General features: G+C 41.9%; 1 protein-coding gene across 1 annotated transcript in view; it reads right to left on the bottom strand.

The window, feature by feature from the left end:
- BRAF (B-Raf proto-oncogene, serine/threonine kinase) overlaps window positions 1–20,140 on the bottom strand; it is a 74,522-nt gene that overhangs the window by 27,453 nt on the left and 26,929 nt on the right. Inside the window, exons 7-14 of the mRNA XM_054989438.1 lie at window positions 16,975–17,094; window positions 13,988–14,147; window positions 13,131–13,167; window positions 8,022–8,158; window positions 6,992–7,109; window positions 5,862–5,946; window positions 5,095–5,271; window positions 663–709 (exon numbers count right to left, since the gene is read on the bottom strand). Coding sequence (XP_054845413.1) covers window positions 663–709; window positions 5,095–5,271; window positions 5,862–5,946; window positions 6,992–7,109; window positions 8,022–8,158; window positions 13,131–13,167; window positions 13,988–14,147; window positions 16,975–17,094 — 881 coding nt within the window. The remainder of the gene's footprint in view (window positions 1–662; window positions 710–5,094; window positions 5,272–5,861; window positions 5,947–6,991; window positions 7,110–8,021; window positions 8,159–13,130; window positions 13,168–13,987; window positions 14,148–16,974; window positions 17,095–20,140) is intronic.

The raw sequence follows: 20,140 nt of genomic DNA, 5'->3' as shown, positions 1-20,140 counted from the left end.
TAACTAGACGCGATTAGGGTTAAAAACCTGAATTGGAAATCTGATGCACACACCCCTAGTAGATTAGGCTGAGTGTGTGTGACTGGATCGAAGTCACTCAGTGAGCTGCCATAGCAAAGTGGCGATTTGAACCTGGGTATCCCAGATCTCACTCCAAAACTCTAACCACTACTGGCTTTGAGGGCAGGTGTTGTTGAAAAGTAGCAAGCAGCCAGATCTTGGTGAGTCATGCAAGTCAGGTGGTATCAAGTGGCCAAATGGTTGTTACCAGGCCTGGCCCCACTGAGTTCACCCTCAAAGGACCAAACAGCCTTCAAAAGAGCCCTGACCCCTCACCCTGTCTTTTATTGACACAAACCAAGCCTGGAATACTAGCTAAACTCTTATGGCTGCCTAGCAAAAGCCGCTGAGGACATCTTGTTAACATTACAAGCTCTCCTGTTATCATTTTAGTTTTTTTTACTCTTCCCCCATATCTAGATTTCAGATTTTTCTGCAAACCTGGGGCATTTTTCAGGTGTGTAAGAACATCTGGCTTGTCCATTCGTGGCTTCAATTTCCAGATTTAAGTATCCACAGATCAAGGCCACTTGGCTATTAGGATATAACATACTATGAGGAACAGGAGGATTGACAAAGGCAGGTCTTTTAGAAAAGGATACTATTACTCTTGAGGTCTCTATGGATGATTGACTTGGCGTGCAAGTAACTGGAAAACAAGAGAATATTAGTAGATGAGCTGACTGTAGATTTCGCTTATGAAGTGGCCTGAGTAATCTTAAAGGTTAAGGGAACATATTGCAGGAGGAAGTGGCTAGGATCCAAGCATACAGGTTTAGAGACATCAAAACACCAACACTTTCATGCTTATGCACACTTACTGGGAAATGCATTACATGGAAATCAATGCAACTCATTTCTGAGTAAACAAGTTTAAGATCAGGTGGCTAATCTGAACTGCAAAACCACACCAACTTTAAAGGTAGCTTCTTATTTATTAGCTCAAGTAACACTTGTGGCTTTATCCCTCTGATTGCATGATGCACTGTTGACCCACAATTTCTTGCATACTCACTTTAATGATTCATCAGAAACAGGAGTAAGCAAAACCATTTTGCTTTAAGCCAGAACACTGTGAACCAGGCAACTTACATACACAGCCCCTATGACTGTAGAGATTACACTAACCATGCACCAATCTGCAATAGCACTTGACCAACAGAACAACATGTAGGCTATGCGGGAAAGAAAACAATGGGTACGTGACTTGGGCCAGAGTAGATATACCATAAGGAGGCAGTGAAGGATTGGTGAGCTTCACTATAAACCTACCCACCCACCCCCAATTTGTGTGGCTTATCTTTACTGGAGAAAAAGGAGCTAAAAGCTTATTTTTCCCACTATAACCACCTAAATATATCTACTAATTAGTCATTTATATTGCTGATATGCTGTGACAAAATGGCAGATGGTTATAAAATAGCATAATATACAGCTAGAGAGCGATATGAAGATGTTTTACTCTAGCTATCTTTAGTAAAAAAACAAGGACTCTCTTTATATACAATAGTGTGTAAGGTGCAAAGATAACTTATGAAACAATGATACTATGTCTAGCAGGCATAGACATAGCAGGCCAATATTTATCCTCTGAACAGGGAGAGGAATATTATTTTATTTGGGAAAGGATTTTTAAAAAATATCAGACTCTACTGTTTTGCAATTGTGCATATTTTAATGAGGGAGTAGGGAACCATGACATTTCTATCGTCAAAGAACATCTCTCACTTATTAACAAAGATATTTTTAAACAATGAGGGGAAAAATCCATTGTTATGCCAGTACTTTAGGCTGGATTTTTGTCATTTTCTATACATTACCAAATAGTCTATCTAGAAGAAGCTATAGTGATCAATTGATCCACAATCTTGTTATTTCTAAAAGGTGTACTTCAAACTTTGCATTTTGGAAGTAGCAGGTGTTAGGTCAAGATCAAAGGAAACAAAAATCAATTGTGTATTTTTTGGAGTTACAAGAATTCTTGTAACTCCAAAGACAAAATGAAGAACTCCACAGACAAAATGAAGAAACTATTTAACTATGCATTTCTAATTCTGCCTTTTAAGTCCACAAGAACTCATTTCAGATAGCTTGTGATGACAGAATGAAAGGAGTTGGATAAGACTACCTCCTCTCTCTCACCTTGGCATTTACCTTCAATTAAAAATCTTTTCTTAAGAGACAATCATCTCACTTGCATTTTATCTCAAGAGGTTAAAATATTATTATAGTGAGGTACTGCTTAAATGAAAACAAGACTGCACCATTTAATAGACAGTTTAGTTCCCCAGACAGTTTTGACGGGAGCAAATGTCAGGGGCAAGTCAGGACTTCATGGCTGCCAGGACAGCCTCAGGGCTGTCCCAGAACATTCTGGTCCCTATGCATCTAGTAGCACATAACTAAAGCAAGCATTTTTCTGGGGACAAAGTACATGGCAAGGGTGGGGGAATTCCTACTCTGCCTTTGTCAAGGACCAACCATTAACTGGTGGAGTTCAGACTTTCAGGCACTCAGAAATTTCATAACTGGGGGTAGGGGGCTAGGTTGTCTCCCACCACCACCTTGAAAGCTGATAGATCTAGACGACTTCCTGACATCTCTTAAGGATTTTCTAATCAGCAAGGTTAGTACTCCTTTCGCAGCCCTGGTTAACCTGTAGAACGCAGAAATGACTCAAGCAGAGGACACATTTGCTCCTGAGTGCTCAAAGAGCCTCAAACACTCCTTGGCTTATTCAGGAGCCTGAGCAATAGTTTGGCAGACAGACAGAGGGCAAGTGGAGGAATACTCAAAGCAAATGCAATCAAACACAAATGAGAACACATAATCACACCTCCTCTGTGGTGGTGTATGCAAAAGCCTGCATACACATAATGCCCCTTCGTTGTGAGGTTATTATTCTAGACCCCAATGGTGTAGACTTGGAAACTATATAGGAGTACTGTGACTTTTTCACAACACATTTCACAGATAAAACTGCTCTCATTTGCCATGACTTAGATGCCATAATTAGTTCGGTTCAATCTCAGGATGCTACTGGAATGCAGTTGGGTCCTAGTTGTTTGGAAATACATCCACCAGGGAAGCCTGATGAAATGGACAAGCTGCTGAGAAGTGTACAGCCCCCATGACATCTAGGCTCAACCCTGGGCCTTCACAGCTGATAGTACTGAGCCAGGTCAAGTTAGCCAAGTGGGTCTGGGAGAAACTAAACGCTTATCTGGAGGAGGTGTAGTTCCAACTGCCTGGAAAGAAATAGTTTTAGATCCCTTTTGAAGAAAGTATCCTTGAACCCAAAGTACTGGGGGGGGGTCTACTAATGAGTGGCAACATTCCTTTTTGGGCAAGGTGCTTGAGTGAGCAGTTTTAGTGCAGTTTCAAGTGGCCTTGGAGATGATGAACCATCTCTAGACTCATGTCAATCTGGATTAAGGTTTAGGTTTAAAATGAAAAACAACCTCGATTTCCCAATTGATGACTGTCACTCATATAATAACCAGAGTGGTAGCTTTTGACACAATCAACCATGATATCTTTCTGGAGAGATTGGCTGGGGTGAGAGTAGGGGAGTTCTGTGCTTCTATGGTTCCAACCTACTTGGCCAGCTGATTCCAGAAGGTGGCACTGGGGGACTGTAGCTTGGTGCTGTGGTATTTATGCTGTTGAGTCTCAAATGGGTCTATCTTGTCCCCTATTATTTTTAACATCTACATGAATCCACTGGGAGAGATCATCCAGGGATCTGGAGCGAGGGGCCACAAGTCAGTACATGATGCTCAGCTCTATTCCTCTGTAACAGTTGAGTCAGGTGGGTCTGTGGAAGCCCTGACCAGACAAGATAATCTGATGGATGAGGGCCAAAAAACTGAAGTTCAAACCAGAAAAATCTGAGTGGCTGTTGATCAAAGTTCCTCCAGGTCTTAGGAGCAGCCTATCCTGGAAGTGGCTGCATTCCCCCAGAAATTCTGTAACTTGAGTGTGCTGCTGGATCCAAGCCTATGGCTGGAGGCTCAGGACTCTAGCATGGCAAAGAGAACCTTTAATCAGCTTTGACTGATATGCCCATTCCTTAAGAAGTGCAGTCTAGTCACAGCAATTCCACACTCTGATCATACCCATATTAGAATACTGTAATGTATTCTACATGGGGATGGATGCTTTTGAAAACTGTCTGGAAACTTCGTGTGGTCCAAAATGCAGCAGCCCAGCTATTGCTGGGGCTAGGTAAAGGGATCGTATCATCCCTGTGCTGAAAGATCTGCACTGGCAGCCCATCTATTTCCAGGGCACAACTCAAAGTACTTACCTTTAAGGCCCTAAACACCTTGGGGCCAAGATACTTGAAGGACCGCCTCCTCCCGTACTGTCCAGCCCGCAAGTTAAGATCCTCTTCCCCAGCCCTGCTCTCTGTGCCTCCGCCTGCAGAGGTGAGGTGGGTGGCAAACAGAGACAGGGCTTTTTCAGTGGTGGCACCTTGCCTTTGGAATGCCCTCCCCCATGAGGCTTGCCTGGCACTTAGTTGTCCTTTAGGTGCAGGCCAAAACAGTTCTTTTTACTCAGGCTTTTAACTGAAAGTTTCTGGTTTTTCAAACTGTTTTTATGGTTTGCTTCTAGCCTTAGGACTGTTTTATGAACAAGGTTTTAGACTACTTAATTTTTAATGGTTTATTTATTAGTAATTCTTACTGTATTGTTTTTACTTTCTGAACTGCCCTGAGCAGGTCTCAGGAGGGGCAGCATATATATTTTCTAAATAAACTTCATATATAGATTTTCCTATGCTCAGCAACATATCTCTGGCTTTACAACTGCAACCAGCCTGCAAGTCAAAATGATTACTTAGCAGCTGGCATCATGTTTTGCTGCATGTTTTTTTCAGAGTTGACCTAATATCTCCCTGCACTCATAAGGCTATGTCTATTTAGTGAAGCTGACAAATGAACACTGTATGTGGCAGAGAGATGACTGTCTGTTAAGAACCATTGCAAAGTTTCCCCCCTTCCATCCATCAACAACTCATTCTACACTTACTCCATGCCTTGTGCTGTTTGCCGCGCAATATCAATCAGCTTGATCATCTCAAATTTGGTCTCAATTATGTGTAGATGGTGGTAAAGACTGGAACCCTCGCACCACTGTGTAACTATAGCCAACTGTGGCTTGGTTGAATAACCCATAAAAAGTAGTATATTCACATGTCGTGTTTTCCTGCAGAAACAGAGGAAAGTTTAAGATCACTGGAAGAATTTGATAAATGGAAGCAACCGAAGAGATAACACATTTTACTATTGCTGGTGTACATGGATTTAGCTCTACCAACACAGGGTGCTGTCAGGAATTGTCAGAGCCTTCCCACAAGTGCTCAAAAGGGGCACAGGATAAGTTGGTGCTGAAGAGGGGTTATGTGAGAAGTAACAAGGATGGGCTACGAGAGGGCGAGGGACAGTGAAGGCACAGGCAACGTGTGCATAGTCCACTAGCAATGAAGGGCTACAACAGAATCAGGGGCAGTGAAGGCAAAGGTACATGGTGCTGAAAAGACTTTGTATTCTTTCTTTAAGGGTGTGTGTGTGTGTGTGTGTGTGACTATATAGTGTTTTCCAATACTCCCTCACTGCATGGAGAAACAAATATGGATAGTAATTGTAATGCAACCTCAATTATAACAGGAAAACACTGAACTTTTTTCAGTAGAATAACTGGGAGAGACAGTTAATCTGAAAAAATGCTTAAGATCAATAGCTTCTGCAATTAAGTTATAGCTATATGCCAACAAAATACAATTCATACAGTCTTACCTGAGCACTCCTACTTCATTTTTAAAGGCCTGTAACTGCTGAGGTGTGGGGGCTGTAACATTCAACATTTTCACTGCCACATCACCTTCAAAAGCAATGAGGAAAAAAAACCCCAGCTGTACACATATTGTTAACTTAAGAGAAGAAAATGTAAATCTTTCTTTTTCATCCTGTCCTCCCTATAAGGAGCTCAAGATAGCGGGCACAGCTCTCATCTCCTCTATTTTATTCTCTCAACAACTCTGTGAGGTAGGTGAGACTGAGTGTGACTGGTCCAAGATCACCGAATGAGCTTCATGGCTCAGTAGGGATCGAAATCCTGATCTCCCCAGTCCAGCACTCTAACCAATACACCACATGGCCTCCCCATATGAAGTTCAACTATTAAGTTATACAATGCTGTTAGAACAAGGTACAATGTGGAAGTTAGGCTAAGTCTTTATTCTTTACTGGAACATACCAGTTGCAAGCAGCACCCTTTTTGTGTTACTTACTTCTCATGGGATAGAACAGGATCAGGCAACAATACTGATGTAGAAAACACCAGCTGGATATAAATTAAACCAAATAAGTGTGCACGGGTTAATTATGACCCTGGTTTGCACAAACTGGTTCAGGCATCTGCATAGATGTGAGGTGGGTTGCTTTAATTAAACATATTCATACTACTATTAGAGAACATTTTAAGCAAGTGAAACCTTGCTTTATTCCACTTACTCCAAAAGAAAAATAGTATGAGTTTTATAATATTACCCCACATTTTCAGTTTTGTACATCTCGGTAACTGTATCATTGTCATCATCCTGTTGTTGGCTGGAATCTTGTAAGTCTAAGAATTATCTTATTGTTACAAGTAATACTGTGATAGGACTGGACGTTAAAGCTGGCTGGTAGAAAATAACGGCTGGCTACCATCTGCAGCCACCATTTGTGGACCTCTGTGTTTTACTCCAAAAGATGCTCTAACAAATTTTGAGATACATTTAATAGAAGGAAGCCTCTAAGCCATTGACTTCTATGCTGTGTATGGCTTTAAAAGATAGAAAAAACCCTTAATTCTTAAAGCTTTAATTCTTAAAATATTCCTTCACATACTTTGGAAAAATATGGGTTGGTGCACAGTTACATACCATGCCACTTTCCCTTATAGACTGTTCCAAAAGACCCGGAGCCTATCCTTTGCCCAACTGTGATCTGGCCATCTGGTATCTCCCAATCATCACTCGAGTCTCGTCGACCAAGAGTTTTCTGCAAAGAACATAGTATTAGTAATGCATCCTATAAGTGCATCCTCTTCTTAACAAGGACTGCAGCCACATTCAGACGTCACAACAAGTTTCAAAGGAACTATACACTATAAATTAAACTATAACCAGGCATGAGCATGGCTTGCTGCTGTGCTCATGTGCCCCTCACTCTTTCCTTCTCATCTGAGATTAAACTGAATCCTGGCTTGTGTGTAGAAAGTAAATCTGATTCATCAAGGAACCTGCATTCACACAATATGGTGCACTGGAGCTTGATAAAACTAGGATATTTTCCATCAAGGATGTAAGAAGATTATGACCAGGGCTTTTTTTCAGCTGGAACGCAGTGGAACGGAGTTCCGGAACCTCTTGAAAATGGTCACATGGCTGGTGACCCCGCCCCCTGATCTCCAGACAGAGGGGAATTTAGAATGCCCTTTTTGCGTGGCGTGGAGGGCAATCTAAACTCCCCTCTGTCTGGAGATCAGGGTGTGGGGCCACCAGCCATGTGACCATTTTCTCCAAGGGCAACCCACTGAGTTCCACCAACTCTTTTCCCAGAAAAAAAGCCCCGATTATGACCATGGCAACAAGCTGTGATCATGCTGAATCGGAGTTCATTTGCAACTTGCTGTGACATCTGAATGCATCCTTCAAGTGCTTTCTCCCCATGTAGAGCCTTATCATTTGCACAGGCACACCATAACCAGGGTTAGCGCCAAGTTGGTCTGCAAACACAGCTACCTCCAAACTGAAAGGGGAGGGGATTCATTTGTACAAGATGGGAAGGGGATGAACTGCATGGACTTGCATGTTGCTCCTTGTCTTCTAACTAACAGTTTGGACCCTTATTAACATCTGCACTGGGGCTCTAAATGCTATTAAATTTTTTGAAAACTAACTTTGACCTTACCATTCTAGTCCGATCTTCTGAAGATGAGGAGGATTTCCTCTCTCGCTGAGGGCCTGGGGATTTCTGTAACGCTTTCACATTGGTGAGGGACCCAGGTAGGGAAGCAGGAGGTGTAGCAGATAGACCTGTGGTTGAACCTGTCATTTGAGATTTAAAAAACAAAAATAAAATGCACTCATGGGTTTTTAAATGCATATAAAAATTCCCTGAAGTGGACTTCAGACAAAACTAAATGCAGAAATTGTGTTTAAGATGCAGTATTTCCAAACATAAAAGCATTTAACAATGTCAATGTTAAGAATTCTTTTAAAAGTGCATTTAAAACACACACTTCAAGTGCATCCCTAACCCAATTAACTCTATCATGAACCCTCTACTGACTTGTGTGAGACTAGAGCTGTGCCTTGAATTCATGAGAGGAAAGAGAAAGCTGAATAACAGCAACCATCACTGCACACTACAGTTTCAGTTATTGAATTACTAAAAGGACATCGGGCAATTTGCAGAGGAAGTCAAGCAGGCTCAAGACTCCACTGAAGACAATGTAACTAAAGCACGTTTAAGCTTTGTCTGTATCCACTGTCTCTTTAAGCAGCAAAAATGCCAATCAAACAATGCACTACACTCTACATGCCTGCATTTAAAAAATTTTTTTAACACTTTGGCTCATTTAGCTGGCTCTCCAGGTTTCCTCTAGCTGACCCTTTAGGAATCTGACAAAATGTGAGCATGCTACCAACTTGGACTTCAATGGAGGAATGCACAACTAAGGCCAAGTTCCAAAGAACCGTCTAAATAGTTCTGTGATCCCAAGGGGGATGTGTTTTTCTCAAACATCAGTTCCTCATGCCACACGGCAAGCCACTCTTAAAGCCGAGGGGCAATATCATTAGCATAAAGAGAAATTCCGAAAGCCACAAATCAGGCTATGTAGCTCTGTAGTGCTATTTAACAAAGGGAACTAATTCTAGCTGTTATCTTTTAAACTGTAAGTGGGGAAAGGATTTTACTATCAGAACAAAGGCTATAAAACAAGAAAGGCCACTCTATGGTCCTTTGGCAAAAGCCAGCCACTATAAAATTTCAGAGAAAATCCCTGTAGTGTAATGGCACATAGGCATGCTTTACTCCTTGGTTTCATGAAGGAATCCTGGCCGGGTGGAAAAGCAATGTCCAACTGGAAGATGTTTTCTAGTATGACCTCATTACTGAAGCAGCCAAAATGTTTGAAAAAGCAGAGGCTATGTAAAGTATGAGGCAAGAACAACATGAGGTCTATAGAAGTAAACATCTAAATATTAGAGTATCAGAGGTTCAGATGGTGGGGCGTGTGAGAAAAAGTCTATTATTCACTTGTACAGACTTGGAGGTCTTCATTACTCCTCCATCCTCTTATGAAGGAAGGAAGGCATTAAGGCCTCTATCCTTGGCACTCTGCTTTCTCACTGGGGCTCTCATTTGCATCCACGGTTTCAGCTGCCACAACTCACTCCCTTCCCCCAGGGCTTCTGTCCAATTTCAGCTGCCTAGCAGTCTCTGATACTTCCTTCCAAGTGTCTCACTGTTAGTTTAAACTAGAGAACAATCCTAAGCAGGTCTACTCAGAATCCTAGTCAGGTCTGTTCAATGAGATTTACTCCCAGGAAAGTGTTCTTAGAATTGCACTGTAAGTCTAAGGGAAACCCAGCTCCTGGTTCCTGCAGTGATACCCTTGGCCTTCCCTCTTCTTGGTGCCCTCCTCAATCCTGTCCTCCCAACCTTCTCGCAACTTGGGAGTTTCATCATTTTCAGATTACATCCGGTGATGATTTCAAATATTGCCGTGAGAGTTCTATGTGAGAAAAATGAATGTGTCAAACCATTCAAAGATGCAGCTCACACAAGAGGGTGGCTGAACACTTGTCTAGCGTAAAGGATTATTATTATTTTTTTGGTAAAAATCCCCTTCTTCCAGATCACTCAAGTGATATTTAAGGACTGCCACTTTTTCCTTAAACAAATATTCTAACCATTTCATAGGGGAAACAGTATATCGCATATGTTGTTGATAGTGCAGTACCCTTCTCTGAAACTCAGTAGCAGAATGATACTTGATTTTCAACTTACTGCTAACCTCAGCAGTAAGACAACCACAGCACTACTGGCCAATGCTTTTATTAATTTATTAGAAGCCATGCTTTCTCCATGGTCACCAACTGAGGCGAAAACTTTTTGGCTTGAAAATACATTACATAAAATGAAGCTAAATTTCAAGACTGTTTATTGTATTTCTTTTATTTTGAAACGCTATTCATTTTCAGAATTGTGTAGCAAGATGGGCAAACTCCCCTTTGCTGAAGAACAGCACCTTTCAGAACAAGCCAGTATGGAAAATATTTCTGTACTGATTAGAACGTGGATCGAGCAGATCAATAGGTTTTCATGTTACAGTTAAATACTTGGAATATGATCCAGCAGAGTTAGGTATGGTTAAGCCCACTGAAACACATGATTCTTAAGTGCACTTATCTATGCTGGATCATGCCCTTGAGCTTTTTAACATTACGATAATTTGTGTAACCTCAGCCACTGATCCACAGCTAAAAATGGAAAGCTCTTACGTGTTCATAAACAAACTGATCTGAGCTTCAACTCACGTCTACAGAGCACTGCAACAAGTTTCATTAGTATCCAGATTATTCACAGCTTCAGTTCAGTCACTTGAGATAACCAAATGATTAACAAGGTAAATAATGTTGCTTGTTACTACTTTGCAACAGTACTCTGACAGATGGAGTAGTATCAGGAAATATATATCAGTGTTAAATTAAAACTGGCTGGCAGTCAAGGAAAAGTTAACTTTTTTTTTTGCTCCTGTGACTTTAACAGCATGTTGATCTGCTTGCTGTCCATCGCAGGCAATTATTCTTGTCTCTGTTCTATGAAAAGCTTCAGACTGTTTGTTTCTGCAGGTCAGCCTGAGTATTCCCCCCAGCCCCCCAAAACTTGGCCACCCTAATCACAGGAACCCCTCTGAGAACTTGATGTTAAGGGTCTGCAGAACCTGTCCCTACCCTCAATTCTACTGCAGCTGACACCCCTTCAACAAGCAACACACTGTTTTTAAAAAAGGCAATATGGAAACCTCAGCTGTACAACATATTGCTCTAGGAGCCTTATGACAGATGCCCAACACAGAATAATATATGAATTTAATAAGGGTGAGGGTGAAAATGGGTGAGAAGCACATTCAAAGCATTCCAGCCAGGCCAAGCGGGGGGGGGGGGGGGGAGATGACAGTGTCTTGATAAACTCACACACTGACATACACACACTGTGAGGGTGGAAGCACAAACAGCATCTGTGGTTTTATTTAGTTTGATTTGGGTGAAAACAAGAAAGAAGAGCCCAACTACCTCTGAACACTGGGCCAGGCTCAAAATCAAACACTATCTCACTGGGGACAGAATGGAGGAGGGGACTGGGAGTCCGGGATTGGTATTTCCGAAGGCAGCGCATCAGCTGGTTCATAGGGGCTGTTAGAGAGAAAGAGACGGGCAGGCAGAGACAGGAAGACAGACACACAGAAGAAATGAAAGTCATGGGACATAACTACGATGCTTTGACTCCTAGGCACAGATAGTTTCTGACTTTGCGGGGAGAGGACCCCCCCTCCCATTTCTACTTTTTTTTTTTTTAAAAGAGGCAGAACACTTTTAAGAGAGGGGGAATTGCCACGTATTTTCAGATGCCCAACAGAGAACTCATGGAGCAGAGTTTTAAACTGACACAATAGTAACACAACATTTAAATGTTGGACAGAATGGGTAATCCACCCTAAGCCTGCTTGCAGGGAGGGTGGAATAAAAGTCTAAAGCAAAATAAATAAATAAATAAATAAATAAATAAATAAATAAATAAATAAATAAATAAATAAAACTGTTCAGAAACCACAGCCACCCAAACACACAAGGTAGTTAAAATGGGCAATGTATTAATTGGTGGGGTTCATGGCTTTAGGTTGCACACTGGGACTGTAGATCTTAAGCCTGCAAAGTAGTAGCCAGCTTGTTAAAGGTACCGGGGGTGGAGTGGGAAGTTAAAATTACGACTAAAACAAAACAAGGTATGCAATAGCCAAGCTGTTGACATTACTGACATTCTGAATTGCAAATGGAGTTTAAAAAAGGGAAGCCATAGAAAGCAAGAAGGGCAGCTGATTAACACATGCTCTCCTGCATCACACGGGGAAAATTCTATGCAAGTGTCAAATGATGAAGAGCCAAGTCAAAGCTTTTATGATGCCTGGCAGCCAGTTAGCACTGGAACTCTAACCTGAACAGAACTTGCAGCAGTAGCAACAGCCACGGGCACGTGTATCATGTGGTGGAAATAAAGAACGAAGCATACAGCCCACATCTCACTACCAAGGTTCATCTCTGCTAAGAGCACAATCCATTCATGAGCCCTCAATTCAAAGCTCTTGTTCTGTTTTTAGCCCACAGGCGTGTGCTACATACCACCCACCCATACCTAAAAACACCAGTAGGAAGGGCTGGCAAATGCATCACTATGGAGAAAGAGACGGGTGTACTAAGCAATTGTGGGTTGCTTGAAATACCCACTTCCTTCGCAGACATAACATGCATTAAGCCCCCATTTGTCATGGCTTTAAATGCCAGAGGGATTTTTCTAGGGTGACCCAATGATGTAAGGACAAGGAGGAACACAGCCTTCGGTAGCTTGGTTGCAAGCTGCCCTGGCAGACAGGCCCAAAAAGTCCATGTTGCACATCAAATCAGTAAAGTAGCATGTTCTGACTTTTTAGGACCAAAGGGGGGGGGGTAAAAACTGAAGGTCAATTACCTCCAGTAGGTGACTTATCAATTAAAAAGAGCACTGGCTACCACTTTGCACGTTATTCTCCACCCTCCTCCATTACTGACCCCCTACAATGAAACATGAACCACTGGAAACTTATTGGACAAACGCTAAATGTCACGGACAAGCAAGTACAGCTAAATTTCATGGCTCTGTTTACATTTCTCTCTGTGTCTGTATTTTGCGGGGTTGAGGGGGTTGGGCATAGGAAGCAATGAATTCTGTACACAAGAGAACGAAGTCACTTACCTCCCTCTCCTCGCAACCCTTGATCTCTAATGAATTCCTACAAACCAAAAACAAAACTGTATGCATCTTATTCATGCATTGCTTGCATGACTGGTCACTATTTCAACAGAAGATAAAACACAAAAGTGATTTTTGTTTAGTTAAGAATTATATATGTAGAGCAGCTTTACAGATCCTGAACACTTTGCTACCAGCCTCTCAGTACCTGTGTGCCAACAGGGTGGGCTTGACAAGCAAACAGCATTAACGAATAATGCAAAGGAGCATCATCCAAGGATCATGTCCTGCACTAACGGATATTATCAAAAACATTCTAAAAAGCAAGGAGGAAGAAAAATGAAGATTCTTGACTGGAAGTACGAGGACAATTATTGTCAAATAGAAATGTTACATAGGCAAGATGTTAGTGCATGGACCAGTTTCCATTAATGGACAAAAAAGCTTTTGAGTAATGCAGAACTATCAAGCAAAATAGAAATGGTAAGTTAACTCTGCTTTTGGGGACATTGTGAAGTGGCATCTGATAAGGCCAATAGATTGCTCATCCCCTGTACTTTACCTTAAAAATGCAGGCTCATACATTTCAGTGAAGACTAATACACAGATTCTGGACCCTGGCAGTTTAAGGGCCAAGCCAACTCAGCATCAGCCACAAGTCATGGGACTTCAGACCATGATTACCTGCTCTGCCCTTGAAAGGTGAGGACTCTGGAAGACAAAGCAGGGCTGCGCCGCATAAGCTGGCGGAAAGGACATGACAGGCAGCATGCTTGCCATTCCCCACTCTGCCTTAAGTGACACAGGAAAGGGGAGCAGATACACCCCCATTATAAAGACCAAGCTTAGTCTGAACTTACATCAATGTTGACAGGTTCTATTGTATTGATGTGTACATTGGGGGCAGACGAAGAGCGATCTCGTTGACCAAATTGATTCCGATGATCTTCGTCTGCTGGACGGAATGGTTGGGGTATTGGAATAGATTTTGAAGGAGAAGGACTAGGAAGAATTGCTGGGCTAGGGAAATCAAAGCATTAAGAAACAGAGGATTAAAGTCTGCAGTGATCTTCAGTTATTCTACAGAAGAGGCTTTCATCCAAACCATTTCCTGGTTCTCTGGTGATGACTGAACAAGGCCTCTGACTCCATATTGCATCAATGTTCTACATCCCTATCATAGCACAAAGTAAGGTGTGCCAAGATAACAGGCTCAGCGAACGCTGGATTTTAGCACAATAGTTATAAACAACAAATTGGGAATTAATGTTCTCAAACTCTGGAGTACTTAATTCAGTTAACATGCTAAACAGATTTCTCCTGTTGCTGGAATGAAGAATGTTATTTCTGGCACAAATGGAATGGGTATGATGTCAAGCACACTAGTCTACAAAGGGTCTTTCCTTCTCAATGCTTAATAAATGTTTCTGTTTCTAGTCTGCTAAAGAGTCAGACCAGCAGCCCACTTTCTTCTGCTTCGTGGTGACTGTTTTAATTGCTTTTATATTAATAGAACTGTATGAAAGAGAATCTAGACAGGAACGACTGTTAAGACACCATGCTTTGAACAATTACTGGTCCAGCTTGCAAAAAGACAAACCTGGAGAGTGGAGACCAGTGTATGCCAGACCTCTTTAGACGATAGCTTGAAAACAATCCCACCAGGTAATGATTGCTGAAATCTACTGCTCAGCGGGAAGAAACTGGGTCATATCTGGCTCTATGCATAAGAACCCACAGCAAAAATCTGGGGTGCATGTGTGTCAGGAAAGTACTTAGCATAATCTTAGCCAGAGGGAAGTGAAATTAGCCTTTCTTCATCTGTGAACAGAAAGCTGTCTCATATCCAATGGTGGCATAAAGTTTCTACACTTTTTCCAAATAGACAACACTCGTTTCCGTTCCAAGGAAAGTTCAGTGACCACTCAGAAAAAATCTGCCATTGAAGACTATTAAGAAATTTCTAAGGGTGCAGAACAAGGCAGTTCGGTTACTGACAGCCATGGGTTATAAAAAGCCTGTTTTGCCAATTCATTTCCAGTCACAAGTTCTGGCTCTCATCTTTGAAGCTCTAAAAGGCCTGGGCTATGGATAGCTGAAGGACCACCCTCTCCTGGTTAAATCTCCTCAACAGTTAAATGACCCCTGCTCTGCGTGCTTCCACCTTCTGAAGGAGGCAACCAGAGATAAAGCCTTTTCTATGCTGGTGCCTCAGTGATGGAATACTGCAATTATGCAAGAACTCTTACACTGACTGTGAGTGGCTCGCTTTGATTGCTTTCATAGTTACCACAGGGGCTAACCAATTTGCTACTAAAAGGTGTAATTTTTAAATAAGAACACACGTGTTTCCTTTTGGGCCAAAAAGTGAAATTGGAACCAGTGTGGTATAGCAGTTAGAACGCTGGACTAGGATCTGGAAGATCCAAGTTCGAATCCCTGTTCTGCCATGAAACTTGCTGGGTGGCCTTGTGCCAGTCACATACTCTCATCTTAACCTACTTTGGTGATGTTGTGAGGATAAAATGGAGGAGAGGAAAATTATGTAACCACCTTGGGTCCCTGCTAAGGAGAAAGCGGAGAGGGTATAAAACAGGGCCACTATCTGAGCACATTCTTGTAAGTGCTGCTGATATACAACCATTGTTCCTTTCAATCAAACTCCTCTGAAAGAAAGGAAGATGTCCTGGGCAATAACTAAGCATGCTTAGAAGGTATTTTGCCATCTTCTGGGCATGGAGTAAGGGTCACTGGGTGTGTGCAGGGAGGTATTTGTGAATTTCCTGCATTGTGCAGGGGTTTGGACTAGATGATCCTAGAGGTTCCTTCCAACCCTATGATTATATGACTCTATGCCGGAATAAACTGTTTAAGAAGCAGTACTCAGGATTAAATCAGTAATGTGATTAACTTCAGCAGAGACAGAAAAGGAAGGACCAACAGATTTTTTATAAATGTTACAATAACATCATTCCAGCCCCCTGCAAATACACTCAATTTTCCCTTTCAACTGCAACCCCCCTAAACTGCTCTTTTCTAAGTTCAAAAGTATGGTACTAAGAAAGCAAATTGTACAAAGCTTTGTAGATGCAATCCACCACCACACCCCCTGCTTTCCCTCTGTATAGATCTCTCGTTATTTTTAAAATGTCCCACTCCTCCATAATGCTCAGAGGGGAACAGTAATGCTATTAGGTGAGGCAAAAGGTCACAGAGTGAGTTTCATAGCTAACTGGAGATTGTCACCCCAGACACTAGCTACTACACTGGCACTTGTTGAACTTAGGGTGGATTTAAACAGCAATACTAGCATTACAGGCAACAAAGATATATTCTAGCAACAGGAAAACATGTATACCTTTCTAGTCCTCAGTAAACCAGGCTCAGAGTTTACTGCTTTTCCCCCTGGGAACGAAGGACCCATGTTCAAATGCATTAATTAGATTGTTTAGGAGAAGTCACAGTATTCCACTGAAAAATACTTCTTGGGTGTGGTGGAGAGGATAAACCACCACCAAACAATGTATGTGGTATGTAAAAGGTACAATGTAAGTTTAAAAAAAATCACCAAATGAATGTGATTTAAATTCTCTGAGTTCTCACAGAATATGAAAGAAGCCTGAGAATTATTTTGCAAGTGGCTTGCTGTTTCCTGTGCTGTGCTCCAATTTTGCATCAGTTATGGAGTTGCTTGAAGTTACTTATAAGCACACTGCACTGTCGTTGTTTTTTCTGGTAACATAGCAGAGCTGGTCAAAACAGGGCTGCAAAGCAGTATTTTAAACCTCTGAGGCAAATCTTAATAATAAAATACATTGATATTCCAGAGCAGGCATTAAGGTCATACCCAGAAGAATCGGAGGGGGCCACGGATGGGTATGATCCAGATGCCAGGCTGGTCTCTCCTAAGGAGGCCTCCTCCTGTGGAATTGGGTGGTGTTCAAAGAACTTGGAAACAAACAGCAAGCTGTGAGGCAAGAACAAAAATAACGCTGACTTGGGCAACCCCTTCAAGTTTCACAACATTAAGAGGAAAATAACATAATTTCAAGAGAATCTCCTCCTTAAGAGAAAACGCATCAGAAGACAATTGCTCAATTTCATCACAGTTAACTGGGAGAGAGATCGTTGTCAGTAATTTGGATTACTTAGTCAAACAGCTGCTTTGTTCACTGGTCAAAAGGGCTTGATTCCTGAAAGGTTGGAGCCTTACTTGGCTCCTCTATGTATGAAAAGTTATCGCCAGACGTTATGCTTGCCAAAAACATCAGCCGTGTGCAAATTTCCTCCATGATATTCAGGCATATATACCTGAATTATGATTTCATTACATTGTGCATTTCTCTATCCCCACAGTTTTTGAATGGAGAATGCAAAACAGCTGGGCTAAATTCAGATGCTCTGTTGGTCAGTGCTGGGCAAAAACCTGGTGAACTGCCACGCTCACACATACCCTTTCATGCCCTTCTGAGGCAAGCCAAGATAGTTAAGAATCCCAGTTGACTGATAACAGAAACAAACCTCACTTTGTGAAGGTGTCTGTGGTTGGACATCACAACTAACTGGAGCTATGTGGAAGACTTCTGTCTTTAATCTTAGGACTGTGAAAGGGGAGAAGAAAGGGGGAGAGGAAGGGAGGGAACTTGTGAAATGGCCTAATAACTAAATTTGTGCCCATCACAAACAAACTGCAAATTTGTTCATGGCATATGAACTGAGTGCCTCACCACTCAACCAGGGTTAGTATGCCAAAATATTATTTGAGAGATTAGAGGATGTGGGTCTTGCCAACGGGGATGCCATTTTCTGCAGAAACCCTGCACCAAGCATAACATCTACGTTCTGTACTTAAAATAGTCTATTACCTGAAATGCTGCGATGACATAGTATTAAAAAGTATAGCCCCTTTATGCTAATTTGTGCTCTAATCAAGCTCCATTGTGCCTTTACATCCTGATGCCATCCCTTGTAACACCCTGCTCACCTTTGGCTGGGATATAAAGGCTCAGGGATCTCCAATCCTACTCATGTCTGACGAAGAGAGCTCTGACTCTCAAAAGCTTATACCCTGAAAATCTTGTTGATCTCTGCCACTGGACTAAAATTCTACTGCAGACCAACACAGCTACCCAACTAACTAGCCTTTTATGGAGACAAAGAAAAAAGTATATCTGTTTAGAAAGGGTATGTATGAAAGTTCTGCAAGATAAAGAGGCCTTTGAAGGGTGTTACCAGTCATTGTTAAAGTAGAACATTGCTACACTGCCTTGGGACTGCCTTGGCACAAGATCTGGTAAAGAATAAGCAGGATAAACACACAAGAGAATATCTGGGCTCATTCCACCGAGAAATTCTGCCATAAAGCAAAAAAAAAAAAAAGAAGAAGAAAAAAAAAGACAAAAAACTATCATAGAGGGTTTAATTTTCCAGCCTTTGGCAACAAATAAAATGGTAGTTTCAAAGAAAAAAAAATGTCCACCTGAAAAAAAGGAAGGCTATATTATGCTACTAATTTGATCCAATACTCCATGCCTAAATATAACAGGCAGACGTGAGATAACACAAAACATTATGCAAACAAAGGATTTTTCTGACTAAAGTATAGCAGCTGATTTTGTTTTCAGAACCGACATTAAAATATTTTAAAACTTGTACAATCTTACCACAGCACACTACTTTAATTTTCTTGAAGCCCTTTCTTGAACGTTAGAATTACTTTTATACACACACACACACACACACACAGACCCAAGTTGCAGCTGAGTTATGGCATTGGCAACCCTGTAGGGTTTTCAAAGCAAGAGACATTCAGAGGCAGTTTGCCATTGCCTGCCTCTGTGTAGCAACCCTAGACTTCCTTGGCAGTCTCCCATTCAACTACTAGCTAAGGCAACTCTGCTTACATTCCAAGATTTGACAAGATCAAGCTAGCCTGAGCTATCCAACTCAGGATTTACCAAAAGAACCTCAAACAGGTCCAATATTTAGAATACAAGAGCAGCCCTGCTTGATCACCAGTAAACCATCTAGTCAAACTTATGCACACCTCAACGACCAACCATATGGCACCCAAGAGAGCCGCAAGAAGGCTAGAAAGTAAAAGCCCTCCTACAACTGTATGTTCGGGAATCTGGTATTCAGAGGTATGCATCTTTGAATATGGAGTTCCCTTTAGCTATCATGGCTATTAAGTGCTGACCAACTTATTCTTCATGAATTTGTCCAGGTCCCTCGTAAAACCATTTAAGTGATAGGCCATTTTTATACATTGCAGCAGCAAATTCCAGGAGTCAGTAATGAGATCTATTGTAAATCAATCACTAACTCAAGGCTCCTTCCCCCAGCCACTCAAACAGGCAGTTATCCATCCACTAATTAAAAAACCATCCCTAGACAAAACTGATGTGGCCAATTATTGCCCAGTCTCTAAGCTGCCCTTTTTGGGCAAAATGATTGAGAGCAGTAGCTGACCAACTCCAGATCTTCTTGGAAAATTCTAGCACTCTAGACCCTTTCCAGTCTGGATTCAGACCAGGGCATGGGACAGAGACAGCACTAGTGGCGTTAGTGGATGATCTCCGTCTGAATATTGACAAAGGCCATGCCTCCTTATTGCTCCTCCTGGATCTCACTGCAGCCTTTGACACAGTAGACCATGCCATCCTGTTGAGGCATTTAGAAACAGAAGTGGGCATCAAAGGATGTGCCCTGGACTGGTTTAAATAGTTTCTCATGGAACAGACTAAAAAAGTTGCTGTCGGAGATCGGCTATCTCCAGAATGGGATCTATCTTGTGGGGTTCTGCAGGGCGCAATCTTATCTCCCATGTTATTCAACCTCTATGCAAAGCCTTTAGGAGAACTCATTCGCAGCTATGGAGTGGGATGTCATCAATATGCAGATGACACCCAACTCTATATCTCGCTATCCAGGTCCCCACAGGATGCAGTAGAAATCTTAGATTGCTGCCTGACAGCTGTGGTGAAACGGCTGAAAAATAACAAATTGAAACT

This window comes from Eublepharis macularius, chromosome 9 (genome assembly GCF_028583425.1).
Source record: "Eublepharis macularius isolate TG4126 chromosome 9, MPM_Emac_v1.0, whole genome shotgun sequence".
In the NCBI taxonomy this organism is placed as follows: domain Eukaryota; kingdom Metazoa; phylum Chordata; class Lepidosauria; order Squamata; family Eublepharidae; genus Eublepharis; species Eublepharis macularius.
The sequence above is the reverse complement of the archived record's forward strand: the minus strand, read 5'-3'. Positions and strand labels throughout refer to the sequence as shown.